General features: G+C 40.5%; 1 protein-coding gene across 1 annotated transcript in view; it reads right to left on the reverse strand.

Annotated features, from left to right (window-relative positions):
• Positions 1-4,095: 4,095 nt before the first annotated feature.
• dnajb14 (DnaJ heat shock protein family (Hsp40) member B14) overlaps positions 4,096-14,069 on the reverse strand; it is a 65,481-nt gene continuing 55,507 nt past the window's right edge. The window contains exons 5-8 of the mRNA XM_067441595.1: positions 13,544-13,629; positions 8,445-8,554; positions 5,758-5,930; positions 4,096-5,637 (exon numbers count right to left, since the gene is read on the reverse strand). Coding sequence (XP_067297696.1) covers positions 5,513-5,637; positions 5,758-5,930; positions 8,445-8,554; positions 13,544-13,629 — 494 coding nt within the window. The 3' untranslated portion in view covers positions 4,096-5,512. The remainder of the gene's footprint in view (positions 5,638-5,757; positions 5,931-8,444; positions 8,555-13,543; positions 13,630-14,069) is intronic.

The following is a 14,069-nucleotide window of genomic DNA, read 5'->3' on the forward strand; positions in this document are numbered from 1 at the left end:
TCAACCTGAGCGGGGCTAATGCCGCGTCCATGCATTTCGTAAATGTGCGAGGTGCTGGGGGTAAGCCAAACGGCAGGACTGTGTACTGATAAGCCCGTCCCTCGAAGGCAAATCTCAAGAATGGCCTGTGGTGGGGGGCTATCTGAACGTGGAAGTATGCATCTTCCAGATCTATTTTGATAAACCAGTCCTCGGGGTGAATGTGTGCGAGGATCTGTTTCACCATCAGCATTTTGAAAGAGCGAGACATCAGAGCTTTGTTCAAATGTCTTAGATCTAGTATGGGCCTGAGCCCTCCGTCCCTCTTTGGGACAAGGAAGTATCGGCTGTAGAAGCCTTACTCGCTTAGGGATGGGCAAACGGGCTCCACCACTCCCTTCTCTAACAGTTTCATGATCTCGGTGCGAAGCACGTGACTTACGCTGTTTCTCACCAAGGTCTTGACCACGGCGCGAAAGTGCAGGGGCCTGCGAGCAAACTGTAGTGAGTAACCCCGTTTTATTGTGTTTACAACCCAACTTGATATGCCGGGGATGGCCTGCCAGGCCTGAGCCCGAAACGATAGTGGTTGGAGCTGGCGCGAGTAAAGGTTGCCTACTGGAGGGAACTCTGTAGCACGGCCATTTTGTGTTTGTGACACAGGGGGGGAAGTGCTTGTGTGTGGCGGCGTGCACTGTGCAGTGGGTGCCGGAACACTTATAGCATGGGTGAAAGGGGTATGTGAGTGTAGGAGTGCATACTGAGAAGTGGGCACATTTACTACAGAGAAAAAGCTCTTTTTGAGATTTATTTGGGTCGCCGTGATAACGGCGTTTGTGTGCAGGCGAGCGTGTTTGACAGCGGGCTCGTTGGCTGCAAAGTTGAGGTCGGCAGTCACCTGGGTGCAGGGAACTGGGAGACCGGGAGGGAGAGATGAGGGTCCGGCCGAGGCGGGACCTGGCCATCTTCTCTTTATCTGTGTGGCTAGGACGGCTTTGGAGGCTCGGGGTTCAACACAAGCTTGGGTCGAGGTCCCCGACGTTCGGGCTGTCTGCTGCGGTTTGTAGAGTGGGAACGTGGGCGCGTTCTGGAAGCCGAGCGAGGCTGAGAAGATGATGGAGCCCGGCTAAGCGGGCTGAGAGGGCGGAGCCCTATCTTGACGGCCTGAAGAGCTGGAGCGTCAAGTTTGCTATGTTCTTCCCAATGGCTTGCGCGGGGGCTTTAGTAGCACGAAGGGCTAAGTCCGTCGCGCTGCGAAGGTCCTTAAAAGTTTCGGAGTCGGGGACAGGGGGGACACTCATATCTGGTTACTGGCGAGGGTGAGGCACACGGTGAAACGTCCGGCTTGCAGTCGCTCTGTCGCTCAGGTGGCCTCTGGTCGTGACGCTTCTTGCTGCGCGGTCCAGGGGTTGAGGGGAGGACTGGGTCGAAGGAGGCGAGGTGAGCCTGAAGGGTCTGCAGTGCCATCTCGTCGCATTCGGGGCAGCCACCTCTGGAGAGCCCGAGCTGTGCGTGGTCCCGTCCAAGACATGTCACGCAGATGGATGATGTGACGGTCGCCATTGGAGAGTTGTGCTCTGCAAACAATGCCTCACGCTCTTTTAGAAAGAAAGAAAGGATACGGCGCCGGATGGCGTAGCTGGAACTGCAGAGATGAAGGCGGAGAAATCCGGTGTCCTCACTGCTGCGGGTTCCGCTGTGGTGCTTGATTCGACAGCAGTTGCTTCTTCTTCCAGAGGTCAGCGAAGGTGTCGCTGAAGGAGATAAAATCTGACACCTGTGGCGCAACAGGGTCTTTTATAGCCACCTGTATGCTAATATAAGCCCCCTTTTCCGGCAGGCTCTCTGGAGCGCCCCCATTATTTCGTTCCTCTCAGCCCCCTCACCATAGGTTCCTGCAGTTGCCGCGGCCCGGCCAATCAGAGCGCGCCTGGCTATTGCCGTGCAGCTGCACTGCGCTTAAGATGGATACCTTTATTAATAAAGTTTTGCTTCATATTCTCGAGAAAAGGAGTTTTTCCCATACACAATACGAGGAACCTCTCGATAAGGGAACTATTTATATTGTGAGCTTCAGCCTCCACAAAATAGTCTACCACATTTTTCCATATTTTAATTAATATTACCAGTTATTATTAACAACGAATTTCAGTTATTAACTGCTTTTTATTCATTGTATAGTATTAGTTTCTATTTGTTTCTTTCATTTTCTTCTGCTTTGATATAATTCTGCAACTGTCAGTTGTTGTTAGGCTATTTGACAAACATTTGTGTCATGTAAACATAATAATAATAATGAATAAACTGTGGCACGATATGAAGGGGGAGGAGAATTAATGCTTGCGTTTAGCCGATAAAACACTTCCGCAAAGGATCCACTTGTGTATAAATAAATATGGAAATAAATGTAGCCTATAAATAATTATTCATTTTTGGGTTTTGTTTTCTATGTATATTTATGTATACATTTATTTTTGCTTTATTACATTTCTTTGTATATTTATTTATGTATTTATTATGTAATTTATTATTACTGAATTGGCTCTATCACCCTCTCTCCTCTCCACCTATGGCTGGGTGTGGTGAGCGCACTGGCGCCGTTGTACTGTGGCTGCCGTCGCAACCTCCAAGTGGATGCTGCACACTGGTGGTGGTTGAGGAGAAACCCCTGACATGAGTGTGAAGCGCTTTGGGTGTAGGCCTACAGTAGTACATATGAAAGCTCTATATAAATATATATATAACTTTTTAAGCTGTTAATTGTCACATTTCATTTCCATTCTTTTGGAAAAAAAAAAAAAAAAACTATATATATATATAAAAAAAGTTATCTGATATAATAATAATAATAATAATAATAATAAAAATAAAAAGTTTTAAAAAAGTAAAAAAAAAAAAGGCACCCCATCATGCGCAACTGGGATTTAACCGCAGCTTGTGTCTTCTGCAGATGTGGAACTAGATTTGTATACATGGGGTGGCCAAGGCTACTTTAGGGGGTCCATAGACCATGAATATCAGGTGTAATACTTACGTTTTCATTGTTTTGACCGATGCAACATTAAATATAACAATACATAAGCAACCAATGTAGCAGTAAAATTTCACAAATCTCAACTTATATTTCACAGCAAAAACTACAAGCTTAATAATATAAATTTAAAACATTATTGAATACAAGTGAACAGTAAGCAATAAAGTAAGAACAGTGCTAAGAACGAAGTGCTTGAAGTTTCAGGTCACACTGATTCAGGTAAAGAAATTGAAAAATCAAACACAATGACATAATCTTCACTGTAAAGAAAGCCTTTACAGATTGTGGCCAAAACTGGTACTGCAATCACTTTTCAAATTACTGTAGCATTGTGTCCCCTCTCTCTCCCCTCCCCCCTGACTCAAGGTTGCCAGATAGGCTGCAGGATCCAGCAGAATGTTTGTAGCTGCAGCTGTGGTAAGTAGAACAGAGCTGGCAACCCTGGATGCCGAAACACTACTGACTTCATGATTGATCACTTAATCTTACATAAAAAAATAAAATAAAATAAAAACCCTCTTCCTCCTCTATTTCTCTTTTCTTCTTCCCTTTTCTGTTGTTTGCTACTTTTATACAAATCTTGGTATTTGGGGCACTTTTTGCGTTTCTTTGCCTCTTCTTGACGGATCGCTTCCTGTACTCCTGAGTTGTTAGTCGCTTTGGATAAAAGCGTCTGCTAAATGCATAAATGTAAATGGTAGATAGGTGGAGTGTGGCACTTCAGGCCAAAACACAAAATGTCAACATCAGTTGAGGGCTGCAACAACTTTTAAATGACAATATCCTGCCCGGACTACTGTTGTCAGATATAAGTATTTGAAATTACCATGATTTCTACTGACATATCAGGGCCATTTTATGATTAATTGGAATACATTTCATGCATACAGTTCCTTTAAATATACATTAATGCATGTGGAAACTAACTACAAAAGTTATCCAGTCAAGACCAGTGGGTGATTTTTTTTCTTTCTTTAATTATTTAAGTTTTTGAAGGAAAAAAAAAAAAAAAAAACCTAATGAAAAAATATATATTAATAATAACAATAACATTTATTTTTCCTAGGGACAAATTCAAAGATCAAAAGTATGTGTGATGGTGTGTATGGTGATGTATAGCAGGGACATTACATAATTTCTCTATAAAGTTTAACAATGTGTAATTATTTTTGTTATTGATTGGTATTAAGGATTTTTTTTTAAAGACTCAATTTCTAGCAAGAATAATTTACATTTAATGTATGAATTTCACAAATTTTGTCTACAGGTGTAGTATTTATTTACCATACAAAATATAGTTCACAACATACTCAAACATTTTGATTCTGTGTGTAAGAGCATATAACATATTTTAGAGATCATTTATAATTAACATTTCTTGGGGCAAATAAAACAGAGCTAACATCAGACCAAAAGTTTAAAGACAAATCACAGTTATAAAACAAAGGAGCCATAAATGTCCAATACTGTTCTGTCTTTATCTCTGTCATACAATATAGAATACAATGTCTACTTTTACCTCTTTCACTACCTGTTTAGCTAATCTGTCCACTTCTTCATTTTCTTTAATTCTCACATGAGCCGGAACCCACATAAACTGCACTGTTGTAAGACAAGTATACTTTGAATGATATCTAATTTTTATATCTGGCCCTGTTTCTGGTTGTTGAGTACCAGTACTAATTAATGCCAAACATAAGTCTCAGCATATGACAGCCTTCTGAATGTCTAAGTCAAGAATTGTACTGCTAGCAGAATGGCCATCAGTTCTTGTACACACAGATAACTGATCAGTTATTCTAGCCTTATTTGTAAACTTCAACTTTGGGAAATTGACTGCCATTCTACTTGGCCTCTATTTGAAATTCTTTACTCCCTTCTTCTTTTTTTCCTCACACCAGTCATGTTAGATTTGAGTGTGGGATAATCTATAAACAAACAGGTGGATATACTATATATTTTCAATGAGTGAAATTTTTAGTTGTGTGGACTTTCAATTGATGGAAAAAAAGAGAGAATATTACAAAATATCAAAACTTCCGTTCTGAAAATGAACAGAACAGTAGTCCTCTATTTACTATCTTACATTACATCTGTATAATTTAAGGTTCATTAAGATTCAAAATAGTGATCACTTCAAGTTAGTAGCACTGTAAAAACTCTAAGAGAACATTGACATGGATTGGATGCAAATTTGGGTTCAAAGTCAAGAAAGAAAAAAGATTGTGATTCAAGTGTAGATGTTCTAGGCCCATTCCCCACTGTTTAGTGAAGTCAGACATAATAGAGAGAGAGATTAAAATGGGTAAAATTATATTTTCTCAGTTGATTTTCTGTACTATGAGGCAAAGCATATTCCAGAAGAATATTAAGAGACTTTTAACATTTTTAATGTTTTCTATAAGAATGTTTAAAAAAACAACAACAACAACAACAAAACAATACATTTATACAATGGTGTCTTATTTTCCTAAGTGTCTATTAGTTTCTGTTTGAGGTTTATCCACCACGAAAAAGGTTGTTTAATCTGTCCAGCTCTTTGCAGTTCTCCATGGTCATGAGCTCAGCCTTTCGCTGTAATCTTTCATCTCTGTAGACCTTAGCAGCATACAGCAGATCCGTTTCTGAAGGGGATGACATGATGACAAAACTTTTATTACAACCTCAAAGCATATCCCTAGGACCAAAGCATATAAACCCCTAATGAAACAATAAGATGCTAAAGATGATATAATGACACATACTTGTCTGTCTTTCCTTCCAGCAGTTGTTGCGCACATTAGAAACATAATCATCCTCTACATTCTTCTCAATCTTTAACAAAGCTGAGCCTTTATATTCTGATTTGAAATCTCTGGTGACAAAATAGTCCACATGAAGGTTCTCAGTTTGTCTCTTAACAGTCTGTCCTGTAGACCTAGATGTGAAGGAGCAGAGATCACAACCATTACACAGTAATAGAGTAGAATTTAATGGTACAAGCATATAAAAGTGCTAGAATCTAATATATTTATTCAGATTTTCTGGTAACATGAGGCAAGATGACCCCCAAACCCCACCCCATAGATGGCACAAAATCTCCGCACTTTTGACGTAGTTTGAAAATGTGTAGGTCACAAACCACCAATCACAAGGTGCGGGTGGGCACTAGAATATCATTAACTATGCTCCAAAGTAGAGGAGGCTCGTTCAAATCTGGAAGCAAGCCATTCTGCATTATTCCTCTGTGTTCCAAAGCATTACATGACATTTCACAGTGAAGTAGCGCACCAATACCAGCAGCTAAAAAGGCTTCCCACACAATGACACCTCCACCTGTCAATAACTGAATTGTGTCTTTAATGTGTTTTTTTTCTGAGACAGCAATGGCTTTTTAAGTAATGCATTTGCTTACATTTGGCCAATTGCCTGACTAATCATTTATGGTTAAGACTTTTTTCTGCCCAGGAGAAAATATATCACTTACTCACACTCACACACACACACGTGCACGCATGCACATTTCAAAACAGTAATTTACATCTTTTGCACACTGTAGTGTGTCAGTAGTAATTATCCAAAACATTCCTTTTGTAATTTAGTGATAATCCAGTGATTTTTTGTATGCACAAGGAGTCTGGCAACAGATGGTATGTTCCACAGAGATCTGATCTTTCCAGCATTGAGTCTGTCTGTGATTACATGAAGAATTGGGGGAAAAAAACCTAGACTAAATCCAGAAGAATTTTGGCAGTATCTCCAGGACCCTTGAAGAAACCTACCAGCAAACTTACCTAAAAAACTATATGTAAGTGTACCTGGGACAAAAGCCCAGGTATTGATAAATAAAATATATTTATGTATTTAAATACATTATTTTAGAAAGCATTCTCACTTCACACAGCATTTTTACACAAGCACCTACAACTTTTCACAGTACTATAGCTTTGCAGGAGGGTTTCTTTATGCATGTTGGAGATCATGGCACAGTTTAGAAATTGGATTCAGACTCAGTGTTTTTTTTTATTCTTCATGTAATCCCATATGGACTCGATGACGGTGAGATCAGACCTCCTTTTGGATATACTCATATCGTGGATATACAGCATACTCGTGCATTCCAAAATTTCACTGGATTATTTAATGGCAGAATACTGTGTATATACACTGATCAGGCATAACATTATGATCAATGACAGGTGAATTGAATAACACTGATTATCTCTTCATCATGGCACCTGTTAGTGGCTGGGATATATTAGGCAGCAAGTGAAAAATGGGTAAGCGCAAGGATTTGAGCAAGTTTGACAAGCGCCAAATTGAGATGGCCAGACAGCTGGGTCAGAGCATCTCCAAAACTGCAGCTCTTGTGGGTGTTCCCGGACTGCAGCGGTCAGTATCTATTAAAAATGGTCCAGGGAAGAAACAGTGGTGAAACGGTGACGAGGTCATGGGTGGCCAAGGCTCATTGATGCATGTGGGGAGTGAAGGCTGGCCCATGTGGTGCATATGGGGCTGCTTAGCCACAGACCAGTCAGGGTGCCCATGCTGACCCTTGTCCACTGCCGAAAGCACCAACAGCTGGAAAGTAAGCATCATAACTGGACCATGGAGCAATAAAAGAAGGTGCCCTGGTCTGATGAATCATGTTTTCTTTTACATCATGTGGATAACTGGGTGCGTGTGCATCGCTTTCCTAGGGGGAAACATGGTACTAGGATGCACAACCGGAAGAAGGCAAGCCGGTGGAGGCAGGGTGATGCTTTGGGCAATGTTCTACTGGGAAACCTTTGGGTCCTGCAATCCATGTTGATGTTAATTTGACACATACCACCTACCTAAGCATTGTTGCAAACCATGCACACTCTTTCATGGAAAAAAGTGGTCTTCACTGGTGACTGTGGCCTATTTCAGCAGGATAATGCACCCTGATACAAAACAAAAATGGCTCAGGAATGGTTTAAGGAGCATAACGAGTTTGAGGTGTTGACTTGGCCTCCAGATTCCCCAGTTCTCAATCCAATCGAGCATCTGTGGGATGTGCTGAACAAACAAGTCTGATCCATGGAGGCCCTACCTCGCAACTTACAGGTTTTAAAGGATCTGCTGCTAACATCTTGGTACCAGATACCACAGCACACCTTCAGGGGTTTAGTGGAGTCAATGCCTCGATGGGTCAGGGCTGTTTTGGCAGCAAATACAATTGGGGGACCAATACAATATTAGGTAATGCCTGATCTATATATATATATATATATATATATATATATATATATATATATATATATATATATATATATATATACACACACACACATACACACACACACTCTCTCTGAAGTACAGTTTGTATAGTGCTGTGAGGTATGTATCATAAGGCATTATTACACATGATCTAAAGCATAAATTGTATGGTTGTATGAGGCAAGTATTGTAAGGTATTATGACATACGGTCTGGAGTAAAGGCTATAAGGAGGTGTGGACACCAACATCTGGCTGAGGATTGAGACCAAGACCAGCACAACTATCGGCATCAGCTGAACAAACATGGAGTACCCACCCTGAAGAATAGACACCGGCATCAGTGATTATGTACATGTTACTTCAAAACAAGAACAACAGAAAAACATTCAAATAGGGCTAGGTAAAAATAAGGATTTTCAGATTAATTGTGATATTTATTTGAACAATCCTGTCATTGAATCTTAAAAAACACCAAAGTCAATATTTTATTTTATGGCTATTATAAGTGGCAGTGTGACTATTTCTTATTTCTAAACTTATTTCTACAACAAGTCTTTTTTTTCTTACAGATATCACTTTGTACTGCTGAGCAAACTTGCTTGTGCACAGAGCAAACTCGCTTGTGCCCTGTTAATTTTGAAAGACCCCCTGTGGTGAAAGTAATGTTCTTTATATGTTGTGTTTTGAATATGCTTCAAGACAAACCAAGTGCAAATTCATATTGAGTATTTTTTTCCCTTAAAACTGCAGTTTACCAAAGACAGTTTCAAAAATGCGTTGTGAAATTACAGATGTTTCTTACGTCACAAACTACCTTGTAGCCAAACATGTCAATGTGCAGGCGAGCTTTAGCATGCAATTAACTGCAAAGGCAGGGGATGCTCAAGAGAAGCCAGGTTCCCTTTTGAAAGGGAACTTGCATTGCCTCCCCTAGGGGTCTGGAAGCATGAGTCCAAACATGATGATAAACTTTGTCAGGCGGCAGCATATGACGTTACTACTGGTGTGACTAAGTATAAAAGGGCACTTGTGGAATACATCATCCTCTTTCTGTCTTTATGAGACTATTTGTAAACATGAGTGAGAAGCATGAGGGAAATCCACACATTGTGAGGATTTCTCTATGAAATGCTCTGTTCACACTGTCCATATTCTCTAGGGATGTGGGACGCACGCGCATATGGGTGGAATGCTGTTGACTCTTCAAAGAAGCTGGATCCACTTGGTATGATGTAGTCACTAGACTAGTGCCCAACCTTTTTTGAACAAAAATCTACTTTTACATTTGTCAGTGTGCCGAGATCTACTCAGGCTGAATTCAGATTAGCTTACTAGCATACTACACTTGCTATTCCAACCATTTATATGAAATAGTAGTATTAGTAGTAGAGTAATAGTAGAGTAGTATGTTAAAGGGTTAGTTCACCCAAAAATGAAATTGATGTCATTAATGAACACAGTTTAAGATATTTTATATTTTAGTCCCAGAGCATATGCACTCTATGCCCACTTTACTGTCCATGCCCAGAAAGCTAATAAAAACATCATCAAAGTAGTCCATATGTAACATCAGTTGGTTGATTAGAATCTCTTGAAGCATCGAAAATATAGCCTGACAAGCCAGACCCACATCAAGATGTTTGGTCTGGAAACTTACAATTGACAGGGCTCAATCCAAAAATATCAAAAACTATGACTTATTAAGCATTGTCTTCTCTTCCGTGTTCCTCCAAAAAGATTCAAACGGTTCATGAATCAGTGAATCGATCAATGATTTGGGTCGCCAATGTCACGTGATTTCAGCAGTTTGAATAAAGTCATAGTTTTTGATATTTTTGGACCAAAATGTATTTTCGATGCTTCAAGAGATTCTAAATCAACCAGCTGATATCACATATTTGATGATGTTTTAATTAGCTTTCTGGACACGGACAGTAAAGTGGGTATAGACTGCATATGCTCTGGGACTCAAATATAAAATATCTTAAACTGTGTTCCGGTCTTACGGGTGTGATCTCGTGTTGTTTACTTGTCACATCGCACGGGTAGTTGGGAAACGTAGTTTGCGCACTGAAGAGAGAGAGAGTTGTCGGCGATTCTTCCTCTTGTTCAGTCATGCAGTGTGAACTCCTCTGTCGTCAAACCATTGTGCAGTGTGAACACAGCAGTGACTGAATGATACCCCAGATAGTCATGCAGTGTGAAAAGAGCAGTGACCCGACGAGTTTGAAAGTCTGAACCAGGCTTTAGTGTCTTGTGGCCGCCATTGGAAATTAGGCACGGGGGATGTAGGCAGAGCAGAGACGAGTCAAATAGGAAGGACTTGTTAGCTCAAATCATACTATTGTTCAATGCATATATCTAATTCTGAGGAATTGGAGACAGAAGAGTGTAGTATTCATTATAATTATAACAATTAGGAGTTATGCAAGAGACAGACTATGGAAAACATTTCTGTCTGGACATAACTGCCCCGCTCGTGTTGATATGCCACCTGGATAGCAGTATTGAGTCGTCTTGCCCTTGGGTTTGAGCGTTGCTAGGCCTTTTGTTCGAGGACTTCACTCTTCGGGGCTGACTCAGAAAATCTAAGTGTTAGGTTCTCTGTGAGGGTCTTTGGACGCTGGCCTGAATATGAACGTAGTTAGGCCGGAGACACACCACAAAGCGCTGCTGCTGCTATTGATGTACAGGGAAGCCCTATACTTCATGTTAAATATAAATATATTACCTATTCATACAACAAACACAACGTCGGCAGTATTGACCATACATATCTTTGGTATTGAAAGCAAAATAGGCTACAGCAGGGGTCTCAAACTCAAATTACCTGGGGGCCGCTAGAGGTAGACTCTGGGTCAGGCTGGGCCGCATCAAATTTTCCCAAAAAAAAAAAAAAAGTACAACTGATCAAATATTCTCAATCTTTATTATTAACAGTTCTTCAACATTAATGTTTCTTCTGAACATGAACATGGCTTCTCTTGCTTATTCGTGTTTTTTTATTTTTTATTGCCAATATATTTGAGATTTTTGGATCTGTTTATCCTTCGTCCTTCGCACCTATCTATTACCAACAGGTGTGTGATGGTAATTGTGTACTAATAAATATGGCCAATAGAAATTAAATCATTATGTAATACTAAAATAATAAATGTGTTTATTTTTATTTAAAATAATAGACTATTTCAAAGCAAGGCCATAACCAGGTCAAACAGATCAGTGAACGAAATTCTACGAAATTCTGAACGACATTTGCATTAATTGTTGTCAAATATTATTAGTCCCGAGATTATTCCCATGAGTGAATAAATACGTACATCCGCTGCTTATATTTGAGTTCCTTAGTGGTCTAATAGTAGACTTTTAGTAAATCGTCTCAAATGTTTAGTTTTAATCCGCTCATATAGTTTTCTTCATTATAATGTTCAGCAATGATTGTATATTAAGAGCATGGAAACGTTGCATTTTGTGTGTGTGCAATTTAGTTTTGTGATTTCACCGGAAAGAATAGTCTCTCTTCGCAACGGCATTACGCGATAGATTGACACGCTCGTGTGTGTGTGTGTGTGTGAAGACTGCGGGAGCATGTGCGCGAGCCAAAAGAGAATGTAAATCCCGCCTACTTTGATTTGATTGGCCATTTGAGCGCCGTTAAACCACATTCATTTCGACTGTCTGAACATGTCAATCACGCGGTGTCAACCAATTGTACTGCATGAGAGAGGGCCGAGCTAACTCTCTCAACACACACACACACACACACACACACACACACACACACACACACACACACACACACACACACACACACACACACACACACACACACACACACACACACACACACACACACACACACACACACACACAAAGTGAGGCATAAAGCGCGGCACACGCAACGACTCCGCCAAAAATGGTTTTCAGAGCAACACGCGGGACGCACTAACATTAAACTTTGATGTCAAGTAGGGGGCCACAAAATATCATCCTGCGGGCCGCAAGTGGCCCGCGGGCCGGGAGTTTGAGACCCCTGGGCTACAGAATTTCGTTCTGTATTGACAGGTTTAATATTTCAAAATCGATAATTTTGTTGTTTTTTATTATTACACTTAGGCCTATATCTGCATTTATGTTAACCTACAGACTTTTAAATATGAAAATGGCATTTATTAATATGTATATTCGTGTCAAAATGACATATAAACATCTTTTCCGATTCTATTTTGCCTGGAAACGCTTCCAACACACTTGCGTTTTGCATGAAAAATAGGTGTCTCTTCTATTTCAAGCTTGCACGTTTTCTGCGCGGCTTGAGTCGCATGTGAGCCGTGCGTCACGCAGACAGTGTGCAAGCTCTAACCGGTTAACATGGGAGCCAAAATAAAAACAGACATGTCACGCAGCCGGAACGCTCACGGCACGCTTGCAGTGTGTCCTCGGCTTTAGGCTTCTTCTCTTTAAAGTCATCCTGTTGAGGCCTCCGTTCTTGAGATACTCCAGTCTAGTTATTTTGTTATATGTAAAACAATAAAAAGTTGATCACAAAAAAAAAGAACGGAGACCTCAAAATGATGACTCTAAAGAGAGGAAGCCTAACTACGTTCAAATTCTGTCCAGAATCCAAGGAGGCTCACAGCGAGCCTAACACTCAGAATTGCTGTTCAGGCAGTCCTGAAGAGTGGAGACCTCAAACAAGGCATAGGCAACACACTAACCCAAGGGCAGTACCGAGAAAGTCTCAGAAAGAGCTATAAGCTTAGGCTCGGCTCTGCACTAGCTTGTGAAGCTCTGCAAAGTGGAGGCCTCCATACAATGACTCTTATAATGATAAAAGGCCTATAAACACTCTGCACTGAGGTCATCTCACAAGGAGGGTCACAGACAGCCTACTACTTGCAGTCGCTATCCCAGAGGAGCACAAGAGAGTGGAGGCCTCAAAAAATATAATTATCTTTAACAAGAGGCCGCCTGACAATACTCGCAGTAGCCAAGGAGGCTCACAGAGAGACTAACAACTTAGCAAACCTTAGCTAATCTCCAGGAAAGGAGGCCTCAATGTGACAACTCTCTAAATCAAGAAGATATCAAACAATGCCCCATGCTCAGGAGTGCCAACAACTCGTAATTGCTGTCGGAGCTCTGGGGAGTGGAGGCCTCAAGGATAACTCTCAGGGTACATGTTGTATTATGCGACTATGTATTACTTTACTGAGAGCGCATGACCTAAAATAATTTCTTTAAAACCAGCTAGTAGTTACCAAGTCTCAAATATGATTGAGAAAGACAAAAAAAGATGCTCATACATCTCCTCTCTCCTCCGTTTTTTCTCTTCTGGTTTGGTCCGTATGGTGACTGTATGTTCGGTCATTAGTGAATTCATGTGTGTTCGCTGAAAAAAACAAACACAAAATCACATATTCAGTTACCCACACACCTAACCAGACCTGACATAATAAAGGTGCAATAAGCAATTTCTGAGGAAGGCTGTTAAAAGTGGATCGGACAGACCACCACAACACACTTATACCCAGTCAGCAATAGCAGGCGTATACACTTAAGATGAGGGAGGAGAGAGAGTGAGCAAGAGGGAGATTTGAAGAAAGACTGTAGAGAAAGAAGAGTAAGAGACATTACCAAAGAGATAAGGTAAATGAACACTGAAAAAAAGGGATTAGATTGTTTAGATTTCTCCCCTATATTAATAAGCTATTAAGTTTTAAGTTACATTATCTTAACAAGCAAAGCAATTCAAAATTACATTAAATAAAATATTTTGGCAATAGATTATCAAAAATGTGACAGTTGGGTTAGGTGTACAGGTCCTTCTAA

This window comes from Pseudorasbora parva, chromosome 4, assembly GCF_024679245.1.
Source record: "Pseudorasbora parva isolate DD20220531a chromosome 4, ASM2467924v1, whole genome shotgun sequence".
In the NCBI taxonomy this organism is placed as follows: domain Eukaryota; kingdom Metazoa; phylum Chordata; class Actinopteri; order Cypriniformes; family Gobionidae; genus Pseudorasbora; species Pseudorasbora parva.